The 16,267-nt window shown below is 46.2% G+C and overlaps 1 protein-coding gene across 2 annotated transcripts in view; it reads left to right on the plus strand.

The window, feature by feature from the left end:
* The window catches only part of LOC148041677 (protein NDH-DEPENDENT CYCLIC ELECTRON FLOW 5-like), a 36,214-nt gene extending 20,478 nt beyond the window's left edge, over nt 1-15,736 (plus strand). The window contains exons 3-4 of one of the 2 annotated variants that reach the window (XM_087681190.1): nt 14,526-14,793; nt 14,912-15,736. In XM_087681190.1, the coding sequence (XP_087537316.1) occupies nt 14,526-14,717 (192 nt within the window). In that variant the 3' untranslated portion in view covers nt 14,718-14,793; nt 14,912-15,736. The remainder of the gene's footprint in view (nt 1-14,525; nt 14,794-14,911) is intronic. The other variant, XM_087681181.1, reaches the window with a different exon arrangement.
* The last annotated feature ends 531 nt before the right edge of the window (nt 15,737-16,267 follow it).

Genomic DNA, 16,267 nt, shown 5'->3' on the forward strand with positions numbered 1-16,267 from the left:
AATTCAGCAAACAAGTCTTCTAATGCATTGCACACTAGGGGCAAATTTCAGCAAAAGGGCAGTTCTAAAAATAGAGCACGTAGCAAGTCTCGTGGCAAAAATGTGGAGCGTCATCATTGTGGCAAGAAAGGACACCACAAACAGGATTGTTTTCAATTGAAAAAAGAGAAATGCAAAAGCAAAAACACTGAAGACAACAAGACTGAGAAAAAGGATAGCCAACTTGCAAAGAAGAGCAGTGTGAAGATAGAAGAGATAATGCAGTCACTCATGAGAATGACAGTGATGAGGATGTACTTTTTGCTTCTTTGAGTGCACATGCATTGATTGCAGATTTTGAGGATGACATGCATACTTGGATACTTGATTTAGGTGCATCTTTTCATGTTACACCACATCATGAGTGGTTTTTTGACTACAATGGTGGAGCATGTATTGTTGTCCACTTGGGGGGGATAACTATTATATAAAATTGCAGACATTGGCAATGTAAAATTGGAATTTCAGGATGGCTCGATATTTATGTTGCATAATGTGAGGCATGTATCTCAACTTAAGAAGAGCTTGATAAGCATAGGGCAGCTAGATAATGAAGGCTATCACACCACCTTTGGGGATAGCAAATGGAAAATTTATAAGGGCTCTCACATTGTTGCCAAGGGCTCCAAAAGTGATACTTTACATGTATCTAGCGTGTGTGACTATGTAGTCACCATAACTGAGCAGCCAAGTGTTTCTTTGTGGCATAGCCGGTTGGGACACATGAGTCAAACTTGAATGAAAGTGTTTTCTTGCTTGGGTTATTTACCGTCTTTGAGATATGCTGATTTTGAACAGTGTGATCATTGTATTTATGGTAAGTATGCTCAAACGTCACATAAAAAATCTCTTTCTCTAAAGTCTTTACCCTTAGAGTTGGTACGTTTAGATGTATGTTAGATGCTAGGGTTATCTCTAGGGGAAAAGAAGTATTTCATTACTTTTGTTGATGATGCCACACGCAAAGTATTGGTTTATCTAATCCATCGTAAAGGCGAGGCCTTGGATAAATTTTAAAAATTCTTGGCACTTGTTGAAAATGAGAGCATCAAGACATTAAAGTGTCTTCACTGAGTCTCTCAAGAAGCGTGGTTGGGCAAGCCACCTTTGTATGCTCACTTAAGAGTGTTTGGCTACGAGGCATTTGTGCACATTCGTAGAATGCAAGAAACTTGAGCTTAAGTCTTGTAAATGTATTTTCCTAGGATATTGTGATGAAGGTGAAATGGGGTATCGATTATGGGATCTTGAGAAACGAAAAGTAGTATGCAGCAATAATGTTATCTTCTGGGAAGATTGCATGCATAAACAACCTAAAAAGACAAAGGAGGTCAGAAGGGTTGTATTCTAGGAGGATGTACCGATAGGACAGCAAAGGATGCCTGCTAGACAGCAGCAAATACCTGCTGTAAATGCCCTTGAAAATGCAGGGGATAATATTGAAAATGATTAACAAGATATTGCCCATGATGTACCATAAATTTAGCAAGAACAGATGCCTTTGGAACAACCAGAACTAGCTGTACAGCATGCTGAACCTGCAGAAGAGCAAGCTGTTAATGCAGATTTGCAGGTTGAACAACAGCAAATCTTGACCATTGGATTTGTAGATCGACTAGAGTGCAAGACAGTCAGATAGGTTTGTTTCTGTTGTCAATTATGTGGTTGATTATGTCATATTGACAGATTGGGGTGAACCGTCATGCTTCTAGGAAGCAATGGATAGAAAAGACAGCAAGAAATGGCATAAGGCTATGCTGTTAGAGATAGAATCTCTCATGAAAAATGGCACTTGGGATTTCGTGCATTTGCCTAAAGGGTAGAAAGTGCTACCATGCAAATGGGTTTACAAAATGAAAGTCACTTCTGGTTCTTTGCCAAAGTACAAGGCATGATTGGTTGCTAAAGGGTACAAGCAAGAACATGGAATTGAGTTTGATGAAATCTTTTCTCTTGTAGTCAAAATGACTCTTTGCGAACCATTGGGCTTGGTTGTATTTTAAGATATGAAACTCATACGGATGGATGTCAAGACAGCCTTCTTACATGGTGATCTGTATGAGGAGATCTATATGAAGCAACTTGAGGGTTTTGTTGCAAGGGGGAAAGAGCACATGGTGTGTAAACTCAACAAGAGTTTGTATGGGCTGAAATAGGTACCACGTGAATGGTATCATAAATTTGATACATTTACGCCATCTCAGGGATTCCATCGCTCTCAAGTTGATCATTGCTTACACACTAAGAAGGTAGCAGATGGTAACCTTATTCTCTTAGTTTTGTATGTTGATGACATGTTGATTGTTGGTAGGGATGTTCATGCCTTGGACTCCTTGAAGCAAAGCTTACACAATAGCTTTGATATGAAGAATCTTGGTGAGGCTAATCACATACTTGGCATGCGTATACTTAGGGACAAATCGAAGGGTCTTCTCTATCTATCACAACAGGAGTATGTTACTAAGGTTTTGTAGTGTTTCAATATGCAGGGGGGGAAAGCCATTGGTGTACAATTGCCTCCATATGCAAAACTTAATGTAGATAACAACCCTACATTGAATGATGGAAAGGTTGAGATGGCCAATATTTGTTATGCTTCAGCTGTTGCTAGCTTGATGTATGCTATGGTTGCTACGTGTCTTGACATTGCATTTGTGGTGGGAGTGGTTAGTAGGTACATGGTGTATCTTGGTAAAAAGCATTGGGAAGCAGTGAAGGGTATCATGAGATACCGTAAGGGCACAAAGAATTTGTGTATCTACTTTGGGAAGCAAAAGTCATTCGTTGTTTGCTTCATGGATGTAGACTATGCTGGTCATCCTGATCGCAGGATGTCTATTTCAAGATATGTGTTCATGTTCATAGGAGAAGTAATCTCTTGGATATCTAGGCTGCAAAAGTGTGTTGTATTGTCTACTACAGAGGTAGAGTATGTAGTTGCCACATTGAGGTATACAAAAAGGCTTTATTGCTTTTATGTCTGGTGAGAGAGCTTGACATTATAGAGGTTTCTATCCTCCATTGTAATAGTCAGAGTGCTATCATGCTAGCACGGAATCTTGTCTTTCATGCAAAGACAAAGCACATATAGGTCAAGTATCATTTTATTAAGGATGTACTTGAAATCAAGAGCATTGAGCTTGTCAAGATACATACAGATGATAACCCTGTAGACCTTTTTACGAAGGGTTTTCCGGCAAAGCGATTTGCTCATTGCCACCAGATGATGGGGGTTGGATAGTATATGTGTATTTCAGCTTTGTACATACATAGACTTAGTTGATTATTTCCTCTATCTTCAAGCATATTGCCTTTAGGTTGGAGGTTATTGGGAATAAAGGTTTACCGTGCCTTTTATGGTATTCGGGTGTGCACGCGTCCTTACACTTGTACTTCATACATATTATCAAAACCTAAAGTGGTACATCTTATCATTATATCAAAAAAAACTTTGAGTGTCATGCTCTCACTCTTTCGGCTCACTCTTTGTACTCTGAACTCTGCACTAAACCTAATCTGCACTCTATCTCGATCCTTGCACATCTGCCATCATGGCTAAGAATGCTATGTTCCATGCATGTACCAAACACATAGATGTTTGGTACCACTTTATTCGATAGGTCTTGGATGATGGTCTTGTCACATTGACTAAGATCAAAACCCAAGATAACCTTGTAGATGTTCTCATTAAGAGTCTTGCAAAGGCTCAACATGAGCATTGTATCCGATTACTGGTGTCAGAGTGCAGCGATGCGGAAGCGTGGGACCAAGACTGAGAGAGAGAGTGAACACAGAGAGAAGAGAGAGAGAGAAAGAGACAGTGGAAGATGAAGATCTGTTGTATAAGGTATGCTGTATACAAAGATATGCAGATATGTACACGGGCGCAGTGCGTGTGACTGCGTGTCTCCACCTCGATAATGCCACCTGCTGTTCACCTCGAAGTACGCTGCAATCTGCACGATCTCCTGCTGGAATTTACAATCACAAGTGAGAAATAATGTGCTGGCTGCCGGCTATAAATAGCCTGGGAAAATGCGATAAAATATGACAAGTCGGCTGCATTAAATGCAGCCGACTGGTACAGATCTGCCCGACCTGCACCAGACTGCCACGTGCAGCTGACGTGGCACTGGTGACGTGGCTGCCTGCTCCGCACTGTCCAGCTGCCCCTGCTCTGCACTGTTCAGGTGATGACAATTGCTAACACCCCCTCTGAGAGCCTGGATGGGGCATAAGGCTGAGGGAGCTGGCATGTCTCCGAAGTAGAGCCTGGGGAAGCGCCTTTGTAAACAAATTTGCAAGATTGGCCTCCGTCTTGCAGTACTCCACAGCTATGGTCTCATCTAGAAGTTTCTCCCTGATGAAGTGATACTGGATCTCTATGTGCTTCGTCCGGGCATGGAAAACAGGATTCCGGGCCAAGGCAATGCAACTCTCATTGTCGCGTCGCAGAAAAGTAGGACAAGTTTGGGGGCAGCCAAGCTCCTCCAACAATCTCCGAAGCCACACAACCTCACATGTGGTGGAAGATGCGGCCCGATACTCCGCCTCAGTAGAAGAAATGGCTACCGTGGGCTGCTTCTTGCTACTCCATGAGATAACACTTGCACCCAAGGTAAAACAGTAGCCTGTAGTAGACCGCCTGTGGTCCACATCGCCAGCCCAATCTGAGTCACTCCAACCTGCAAGTACAAGATCTGAACCACCTGGGCCTGCGGGATAATGAATCCCTAAGTTAGAGGTCCCCCTCAAATACTGAAGGATCCTCTGAGCAGCCTACCAATGCACCTTCTGAGGTTCACTCATGAACCCCGCCAAGAGACCTACAGCAAAACAAAGATCAACACGAATGTTGAGGATCCAAATCAATGATCCAATCAACTGACGGTAGCGGGAAGCATCCGCCAAGGGAGAATCGGAATGGGAAGTGGCCTTCGAGTGCGGATCCATAGGAGTAGAAATGGTCTGATAATCCTCCATCACAAAAGAAACCAAGAGCTCCTGTACATATCTCTGTTGAGAGATGAAAATCCCCCTCTGAGATTGATAAATCTTATGGCCTAAGAAGAAGTGGAGTAGACCCAAGTCCGTCATCTCGAACGCCTGATGTAAAGCTGCCTTCGTCTCTTTGATCTTCTGTGCATGATCACCTGTGACAATCAAATTGTCAACATACAACAAAAAAAGCACAGCCTCAGAAGTGTGTACATAAAGCTGCAGATCGGCCTTGGAGCGCCGATATTCCAACTGTGACTGAAGGAACGAGTCAATCTTCTCGTTCCATGCACGCGGAGCCTGCTTTAGGCCATACAAGGCCTTTTTTAACCTGTAGACTTGCCCATCGGAAGATCCAAAGCCAGGAGGCTGCTCTACATAGATTTCCTCCTTCAAATCACCATTGAGGAAGGCCAACTTCACATCCAACTGGTAGACAGGCCATCTCCTATGGCTAGCCAAGGCAAGAATAGCTCGAATAGTCGCCATACGAGTGGGGGCAAAAGTATCATGACAGTCAATCCTTGGGCGTTGTGCAAAACCTTTAGCAACAAGGCGAGCCTTGTGCTTGTCCAAAGAACCATTGCTAAGGTACTTGGTCTTGAAGACCCATTTGACGCCAATCACCTTCTTATGAGAGGGGCGAGGCACGAGATACTAAGTGCCATTCCTCTCAATAGCCTCCAACTCGGCTTCCATAGCTTTCTTCCATGGTGCGGACTGTAAAGCCTCCTTCACGGAGGTGGGTTCTCGATCTTGCATAACACGGGTCATTAAACAATAGTTAGAGCAAACAAGCTCCGTAGAATGTGCATGGTGCCGCCGCTACCGCCGCGGACCATCCTGCGGTCCCCACTCCTCAGGGACCCCCTCGATCCTTGAATCTCGGAGTGTGTCACGGGCCCAATGAGGAGGAGGTTGGATCTCTCCTCGTCGCTCTCCATCAACTGAAGACTCTGGGATAGTGATCGCCATGTCTTCGGAGAAAATCGGCTTCCCCGCATTTTGAACCTGCATCTGAAGTTGTCTAAGCTTGTTGATGGCTCCCGCAACGAAGAAGACTTGTTCACGGACAAGGTCCGCATCTGCACCTCCAAAGAAACCCTCTTCATAAGGGTCATCCGGTTATACATCTGGTCAAGCTCCAGCCATATCTCCCGAGCCACCGTCAAGTGCTCGATGTGGGCTATCACGGATGTAGTACAAGACAGAAAAAGAAAAGAACGAATCCGGGCATTTAGTTTGTCCCAGTGAGACTGGGCCTTGGCCAACTCCGCACGAGCATCGGAAGAGAGTTTGGACTCATCTCTTGTCGAGGGCCGGTCGATCTCCTCCTGTACAAGCTCCCCCAAATCGTAAGACTCAAGGATGGCCAACATCATCATGCACCAGATGCGGTAATTGTCGCCATCGAGCTTTTGATCTGAGGGAAGAGCCGGTAAGACAGGCACCTTCCGATCCATGATCGTCTGGAACTCCAAGTCAATCTCTGTAGACATCTTCACCTGCAATGCCTGCACAAACGCAAAAGCAGCCCCCTCTGACTGTGAAAACGCAGCTTGCTAGGGCTCTTTCTTCTGCGTCCCGAACCTTCTTCAACCGCCGGAGGCGATGAAAAAGTAAAACCTGCATTTGAAAGCTGAAAAACACAGCCTTCCTCCTCTTCAAACAGCAGCAAACAGCAGCAGTTTTACCAACTGGACTCCTTTCCCGCGCGCCCACGCTCGCTTCAGCCTTGTTCTGATGCGCAGCCCTCCCGCTCGCCCTTGAATGCTGGAAACGCAGCCTTGTGTCGCGATGGAATCTCCTCTTCAGGCAGGTTCTTCACTCAGTCAATCCTTCTTCACTGCTCTGATACCATGTCATAGTGCAGCGATGCGGAAGTGTGGGACCAAGACAGAGAGAGAGAGAGAGAGAGAGAGAGAGAGAGAGAGAGAGAGTGAGGCAGGGGATGAGAGAGAGAGAGAGAGAGAGAGAGAGAGAGAGAAAGGACAGATAGATTGAAGGGCAGACCTGTGCAGCCCTAAACAGTACTGCTGTTCTCAGTTCTGGTCAGATCTGCGTGCATTACAGACTTGATCTTCAGTCCTCGGTCTGTTCTGGCTTTCAAATCCCTTGCAGTAAGATCGAAAAGCACACAGATGTGCAGGTTTCTGACACAACAGACAGAGATCTATGGTTCAGCTGATGTGCGACCTCAGCAGTGAGACAGGCACACAGATTGAGTTCAGCGAGAGAGAGAGAGAGAGAGAGAGAGAGAGAGAGAGAGAGATGGTGTGAGGACGCGATGGTAGCGAGCGATGTCGGTCGATGGCGCCCTGTTGTCTGCGTGCCCCATCGCGCCGTCTGACTGCCCGACGCCTGACTGCCCGTCGCGCCCCGTCGTCGTCTGACTGCCCGTCGCGTCCTGTCGTCTGCGCGCCCTGTCGCCTGAGCGGCCCGTTCTCTGCGCGCCCAGTCGCCTGACTGCCCCGATGCCTGCGCGCCCCCTCGTCCATGAGCCAGGGTGCCCCGTTGCCATGTCGCCCAGTCCTGTCCCTGCCCTCGCCTGACCTGCGCACCCTGACAGTGCGCACCGTTGACGCCTGGAGCTTGTCCGCCTGTCCCGTCCCTGTTTGCCTGTGCCTGTCGGACCCGGCTTGCCTGACGACCGCCCATCTGCGCTGCCTGTGCTCGTTTCCTCTGCGTCAGTGTGGCTGTGGCCCCGTCGACGCCTGCGAGATCTGCCCTCGCCAGTCAGCCACCGTGGTGGTTGCCCCAGACTTTTAACGCCTGCAACCTGTTCGTGTGACGTCCTGAGGGTCGTCCTCCACCGTCTGCAAACCCAGCTTACAGGGGTACCGATTTCCAACTCAGCCGATAGTGATCTGCATTGTGCGTCAGTCCTCCTTCGAGATCAACTCGTCATACACGATGGCTGGTTTGGATCTGGATTTCATAGACCAAACGGTGGCAGCGCTTGGCCCGGATTCTGATGCTGAGGAACCGGAGGATATGGTTCCGTGCCCTGAAGAGCTGCCCCCGGGTCCTGACATCCAGCCTACAGGTAAACGTACCAAGCATACCTCGGAAGAGATAGGTGTTATTCAGGATCGTTCCTATGCGCAGGTTGCTTCGGATTCTGTGGCCTCTCAAGAGGTGGACTGGGAGCATCTGCTGGAATTTGCCAACACTCTGCTTGGCGAATATGTTCAACATAATCAGGAAGCCTTCTCTGACTCTGCACCTGAAGATGTTCTCGAAGCTACCATCGACCCCAAAACTGTCCTACGCTCCTTTTTGGTGTTCTATGATCGAGCTGTAATACTCTTCTTCACTGGTCGAATCCCGTTGCTTTCCCGTATTCGCCAATGGCTGCAGAGTTTGCTACAAGGGGAATGTGTTGAAGAGATTTTTGTTGGGTCCCGAGGTTTTTTTGAGGTCCTCTTGAAAACGGAGACGTACCGTGCTGCTCTCCTGTCTAAACTGCCTTTGTTTTTTGATCGCCGGTTGGTTCATGTGGTTCCATGGCGCCCGATGGCCGATTTTTAGCGCCTCTTGCAATGTAAATGCCCTGTATGTGTAGAAGTGGAAAATTGTCCGGTTGTTTATTGGCCGCTATTGAAGGATGCTATGGCCGCTGTGGGCATGGTTCTGGTCCCTCCCAGTCTCAGGGATGTGAAGCGCAACCGCTTGTGCATGTTATGGGATACTGCAAGGAAACGCCCTGCTTGGTTACGCCTCAATTGCTTTGGCATGCATCCGTTACACTTTCGTTTGAAATGGGGCAATTTTGCAGGCCATTGCTTTTCCTGTGGACAGTTGGGGCACTTTATGGCCGAATGCCCAGAGCAGCAACACATTTCAGATGCGGGCCATGTTGCTTTGCCCATGGAAGATATGGTGTGTGATGCTCCGTCGCTGGATACTATCCACCCGCCCCAAGTTCTGGCCAAAGGTAAACAATAGGTTTCGGGTCTGGATTCCCGTGCCATTGATTGGGTTGAAGTCCGTGCAAAAAAAGGCAACAGGATTGTTGCTGGCATGGAACGTACTGTGCCTACTACCTCACAAGATTCCGTGCGTACATATATGCGCAGGAAGGAAATGTTGTCTCCCGAGCGCTCTGCTCCTGCTATGGTTTCCTCAGCCCCTCGTCCTCAGCCTGCCAAGAAAATGTATTCGGATCGTCTAAAGGATCCACCTGCAAAGCTGGCTTTTGATACCAGAGGCAACGTCATTACCCCGTGGGACCGTCGTTATCCCCGTTCCAACCCCAAGCAAGCAGATATGCCGTCTACTTCCAAATCTGGTCCTCAGAACTCTTTTGCGGTGTTGGCGGATTTCTTGGATGAGGGAGTCTTGGACATTCTCGTCGACAAAGTCAAATCGAGGCAAGCTGTACCTCGTACCTGATTGTGTTTTGCATACACATGAAAATAGCCACGTGGAATGTGCGAGGAATTTGTTCTCGACACAAGCAACATGCCATGTGGACTGCATTGTATGAGAATCAGTGGGATGTCGTGTGCGCTGTGGAGCACAAGAGTCACAGTGACGCCGGAAAAGTTGTGGATTGCCATGGCTTTCGTTTGTTCTATGCAGGAACACAGGCCATGCATTATTCGGGTGTGCTCATGATTGTACATGCCAAATATCAGCCTGTTCTTATTAAAAATGATGTTCATGGCCGCTTTTTGGTGGTTGAAATTTTACTCGAAGGGGAAATCTTATGGTTACTTGGCCTCTATGCTCCGAATGATTCGTTATCTCGCCGGGAGCTTTGGCAGACTTTGCAGACTTCCTTGTCACTTGGCAGACGGGGCTTCTTCATGGGGGATTTCAATATGTGTGTTGATTCTTCCCAGTCCACATCGGGGCACTCTGTAATGGATGCGCCGGAAAGTCGTAGGTGGCATGAGTTGGCTCTTGCTGTTCTTAAGCAAGATCTCTGGTCCTGGCTACACCCGTCTTCTACAGGCTTTACTTTCCATTCGGCCTAGTATGCAACAACATGGTCGCGGTTGGACCGTATATATATCATGCAGAATGATGATTTTCTGCTTGAGATGCTTGAAATAAAAGTGCTGCAGCAATATGCCTTGTCGGACCATTTTCCTCTGCAGTTCGAGTTGCTTGCACAACCCATTGCACCTTTCAAGCAATTTCTGGAGAGACTCTCTTTGCGTTTCAACTCGTCCTACTTGAAGCATGCAAATTTTCAGGAATATATGCAGCAATTGCTTGACAGATTCTTCTTGGACTTTTCCTCTCAGGGCACTGCGGCATTTGAAAGATTGCTCTCTAATGTGCAGCGGGTTGCTCGGTAGTATGGGATCTATCATGCCTCTCTTTGTCGGCGCCGTCGACAGGCCGCGGAGGGCCTGCTGGTTTTGGTTCGCTCCCTGCTGGTGGACACTCCGGATGATGCATTTTTGCTTGCACTGGCCATGCGGGTGGCCGATCTTATTAAAGACTTTCAGTTAAAATCGTATCAGCAGGCCAAATTGCAACATCTGACAGAGACTTTGCAAGATAGTGCATGTCAGACCCATAAGTTCTTTCGAGCTCTCCATGCCTCTTCTGCTCGAGAGAATATGACCAGACTCGAGGATGTAGAAGGCCACCTTATCCTGGATCCACAGACTATTGTGCATACGTGCAGGAATTATTTCCGTGACCTTCTCGGTTCCGCTTCTCCACCTTCAGCCCAAACTACTCAGGCCCGTTCGGTTTTTTATGACTTGGTCCGCAATCAGCTTCCGCAGGACATGCAAGCTACTATGGAGTCAGATATTGGTGAGGCAGAGGTTATGGACGTCTTGTTACACTTGCCCAAAGATAAAAGTCCGGGCTGGGATGGTCTTACCAATGAGTTCTTTGAAGCTTTCGCTACCTAACTGGCGAAACCATTACAGGCTTTGTTTCAGCAGGTGTGGGAAACGGGGATCATGCCTCCCTCATGGAAACAAGGAATTATTAAACTGCTTCCAAAAGTGCCTTCGCCATCTAAGTTGACACAGTGGCGCCCAATTTCTTTGATGGGTTCCATGTACAAAATCTTTTCCAAAGTAATGGCGAATCGGCTCCATAAGCATCTCCCTGCCCTTATGCACCCTCTCTAGTATGGTTTCATTAAGGGCCGAAATATTCTACACAATGTTTTGAATGCCCAATTGGCCATTGATTATGCCAGGCATTCTAATCAGGAGGTAGTACTGATTCAACTGGACCTGGAAAAGGCTTTTGACTATCTGGACTGGTCTTTCGTTGCTGAACTTATGTCTGCTATGGGCTTTGGTGCTCGGATGTCTCGTCTGATCTACACCATTAGTGCTGTGGCCTCTTCGCGAGTCATGCTGAACGGAGGTGTTACTGAGCCATTTGTCCTTGCCCGTTCTGTCAGATTGGGGTGCCCTTTGAGCCCTTTATTCTTTGCCCTTCCGACACATCCAGCTCTTTCCATGTTATCACATATGGCCGCCTCTTCTCAGTTGGCCAGACTGTCGCTTCCTACAGGACAGCACTTCATTAGCCAATCCCTGGCGGATGATACCTTTATGATTTTGCGTGCGGACAAGGATAACCTTTGAAAAGCATTGGATGTTTGGGGTCTCTTTGGTCAGGCGTCAGGCCTTCGTATCAATGCGCTCAAATCAGCCATTCTAAGCTGCACGGAGTCGGATTTGCAGTCCTTGGACTGGCAGGGTCTGGTTGTTCCTCGTGGCTCCATTGTCCGGCATCTTGGCTACCCTTTGGGTGTTGATGTTCCTCCAAAGCAGCTTCTGCAGTGGATTTCTCAGAAAATGGTGGCTAAGTTTATGTATTGGAAGTCTCAGGCCTGGCCCTTTCATGTTCGCCTCAAAGTAGCCCAGATAATTATGTTGCCCATGCTCACATATTTCTTGCCATTGTTGCCCTGGACTACTACGACTCTGAATGCTCTTACTCAGTCTATTCGCTTCATGCTATGGAAGGACTCGTTGGATGCAGGTATTTCCTGGATCTCGTGGTCGCATGTGTGTACCCCCAAACGCATGGGTGGCGGAGCTATTTTAGATGCCCCATCCGTGGGTCGCTATAGCCCGTTATTTCCTTGAGGGCCATGGGCTTCTGCATGGCAATACCCAAATCCGGAGTTCTTGGTGGCATATTCTTAATGCTGATTCGCGGTTCTCCAGTTCTTCTTCATCGCTGCTTACTCATTTGGTATGTTCCTGGAAACACGTCCTTCAAAAGGCTCAGTGGCATCCCACGGAGGATCGCTTGGCTACTAACTCTTTTCAATTGGAATTACTGGCAGTCTCGCGTTTACTTTCGTGGGAAGGTAAACATGAGCTTAGACCACAATTCAACCGGATGGCACGTTTGGGCTTGTCTTCGGTTGCGGATGCCACCCTTGCCAGTCGCAATGTGCTTATATCGTTTCGTACAGCTAGGCGGCTTTTCAGGATCCCTCGTGGATATAGGCCTTTATGGGAACAGCTTTTGACGATGCTCCAGAGCAGACAACCCTTTCCTGCTCTTGCTTCGGATCATCCCTGGCAGGATTGGGACCTACAAGGCCGGCTGAATTTGAGCAAAGCTCCTGCTAACTAAGTGTATCATCTTCTGATTAAAGATCATCAATGGCTAGTTACTAAAGCAAATACTTTATGGGGATTGCGTAAATCCCGGTCATGGTGGAGGGCAACTGTGATGGAGGGCTGGTTGAACAAGACACCCTTTACATATAAAGTCTTTCTTTGGCGAGTGATGATTGGGGGTCTTCCGCTTGCTTCGGCTCTTTCCAAGCGACGAATCACCAATGGCACCTGTTTCTTTTGCACCACTACTATGGAATCCGCCCGCCACCGATTTATTTCTTGCCCCGTCGCTAAGAAAGTCTGGTTATTTTTGTCAGCTGTTTGGCGAGGGGTGGTTGGTATCACCCTGCGCCCCTTTGATTGGGTTTTTGGCCAGCCCAAATACCCTACTCCCGCACAGCCACATATGAAGCTCATGTATCACTTTCTTCGATACTGGGGCTGTTGGCATAACTGGACTATTCGGAATGCTTTTCTGTTTGACTCCGCCTCTAATGTTCAGCGGCATATTGTGAGGCTTAAGGGCCTCTTGTATTGGCAGTTAGCTCTTCTCCATCGTTCTGATTTGCTCTCTACGGAGGACTTCCGTCCCTGGCATATGGCAATTTCCTCTGCATCCTTGCCATGAAATTGTAACTTGTAGTTCTTAGAACCTCTTCACATGATGGCTTGGATTGTCGTTATGTATCTTGTAATCAAGTAATCTTGTATTTTTTTCGTAATTAATACAATTACCTTTTACGAAAAAAAAAAGAGAGAGAGAGAGTGGAAGATGATCTGCTGTATAAGGTATGCTGTATACAAAGATATGTAGATATGTACACGGGCGCAGTGCGCGTGACTGCGTGTCTCCACCTTGATGATGCCACCTGCTGTTCACCTCGAAGTACGCTGCAATCTGCACGATCTCCTGCTGGAATCTGCAATCACAAGTGAGAAATAATGTGCTGGCTGCAGGCTATGAATAGCCTCGGAAAATGCGATAAAATATGACAGGTCGGCTGCATTAAATGTAGCCGACTGTTACAGATCTGTCGGACCTGCACCAGACTGCCACGTGGCAGCTGACGTGGCACTGGTGACGTGGCTGCCTGCTCCGCACTGTCCAGCTGCCCCTGCTCCGCACTGTCCAGGGGATGACAATCGCTAACAAGTGGGAGTTGGTTAGCTGAAAGGCACCACTTTGGGCCTTTACGTGGGAGGTTGTTGGATGTAAAGTCTCTTTGTCTCCATGTAAAGTTATATGGGTGTGAACACACCCTTATTTGTACCCTAACATATGAATGCGTTCTTCATTCTTTGTGTGCCGTCAAAATCTGGTACACTCATCTTGGCATTCACACTCTCTCACTCTAAACACTACTGCTCCACTTCTGACTCGCACTCCTATTGCGCACTCTTCCCTTCATTTATGTGGTAAATGCTGGACCATAACTCCATGGAACCCTTTATAGTGTCCACTGTCCAGTTGTCTCAAGGTTGAAATGGCATGGAGCAAAGGTTGTATCCCCACCAAAGGCTAGGATACTTCAATGTATGCGGATGCAGACTCTTAACTTCCTGGAGTGGAGATGCCCTAGAAGCTCTAGGTTCTTACATTCAAGTGGGTAAGTCTGATATCTAACTAGCATTTGATTCTTTTTTACGATAACTCAGCTATATGTGCTACTAATGCCAGAGAAGTCTGGTTCAAATGAAGTACCAACAGTTTGCTTGTGGGTGAGTGTAGATGTGTAAAGGGGTTAACGATATTTTCTATGATTTATTGAAGTTTGTAATGCCCAAATTTAAAGCAATGGGCACAATATTTTCTATGATTAATTGAAGTTTCTAATGTTCAAATGTGAAGCAACAAGTGTCTGATCGCCTTTATTATTGTCAGCAATCATGGTGTTAACTAATGCTCTTGGACTTAACATGCAGGGCTTAAGAAGGTCATTGTTGTTCTCCCATGAGGGGTTTCAGGAGATTGTATTGGATAACCCAGAATCTGATATGCAAGAAAGTGAAGGAGGTTCTTTCGTGTCTATTAGCGCTGGTTCACTTCTTTCTCCTATTATGCTCAAGCCTGGTGAATTTTGGAGAGGTGTTCAAATTTTGGTGCCTGACTCCTAGGAACTACTCACTTATGTCTGATGTGATCAAAGAAGTCTTACCCTACAAGTTGGGCTGCTGATGTGACTTCCCAAAGGTAGTATGTGCAGAACCTGCGACTTTATTTTCTGTCACTGGCAGTTTTGTACCTCTTTGCTTGCATGAAAGTAGTTTGCAGTCATGCAGAGCTTGAAAGTTTTTGTGTTTGGTTACAGTTTACCTTTGTCGTAATGAGAGCTGGGCATGGCGATTTGTTTTCACATGAAATGGAGGACTGTCTAAACAGCTCGACTTGCTGGAGTACCTGCTTGGGGAAACAGCTTGCGCCGCACCCCTAGCTCAGGCATAAATGTACATGCGAATGCAGAATTGAAGAAAGGATCTAGGGGTTTCATCTGGTTCATCTATGTTTGCAGTGATTTAACCAACTGTATGATAGCAGGCTAGGGCTTAGGGTCAGAACATATAGATGGCATTGGGGGGCGGGGGGACTATGAAAGAAGTGGTGAAGGGGGACCAATTGGAGTACGTGTTCTTAACACTCAGGGATCCTTGGTCCCTTAAGTTTGGAAATGCCTTGTGAGATTGTAACTGCATTTGTTACAGATATTAGCATGCACAAACAGAACTTTAATGTGAGACCATGCTAACAAATCTTGTGAAACATCTTGGAGATGAAGCAAAAAACCTTAATAACAATAATAAAAAAACACTCTAGAGTGACGCCCAACCAACATAATAAAGGTCCAACAACACCATACCCTTTGTGACTAAGGCTGACTAACATAACAAATCTCCAACAACTTAAAACTGTGGTAGGTAGCTATTTACTCCATGTGATGGATTCTTAGTTGGTATATCAAGGCTAGGGTGAAAAGTCACAAGGGCATTTTCCAAAAGTATTTTCCAATTGGGTCTATTGATTGGTACTTAGAACTCTATAGCTGCTCAATCACACTGATCTTTTATGGCTCTTATGAGATCTATAGTCATATGATCTCCACTTTATATATTGTTTACAAGGGGCTTAATAAATGTTTTATGATGTCCCGTTCATGTACTATCTATAAGGAGCTTTAGTTATAAGTTGATACTATTGTATTTAACTTAGCTTTGCTAACAAAATATGGGGCTTTATGTGGTGCTGAAAGGTACAGGAAAGATGGTAAAAACATCTCTACAAGTCTATGGAGTTATTATTTATTATCTTATACATCAATTATTATGTCACTTAAAAGTAGAATTATCTTTGACAAATGTAGCTTCTCTTTCTTAAGAAGTGTATGCACATGTGCATGCATGTCCACACATTTGCACACTTGCATACATGCATGTGTGCATGTCCACCCACCCTTTGGTCCCCAACCTCCCTTCTCTTTCTCATGGTTAAACTGAATAGAAGTTAGAGTTAGTAAAGTTATCATAGCCTTCTCCTAAAAAGCATAGATAAACCTGGGTTCAGTCCATTTATACTTCAAATGGTGAAATTTTCAAAGGATGGTTGTTAGTGCTATTAGTAGATGACCTACTATGATTAAATGGACTTATTAACAACTAAAATAATCTAGTTG

The sequence above is a fragment of the Lygodium microphyllum genome, chromosome 1 (genome assembly GCF_053477565.2).
Source record: "Lygodium microphyllum isolate KBCC chromosome 1, Lygodium_microphyllum_v1.1.10, whole genome shotgun sequence".
NCBI classification, from domain to species: Eukaryota; Viridiplantae; Streptophyta; class Polypodiopsida; order Schizaeales; family Lygodiaceae; genus Lygodium; species Lygodium microphyllum.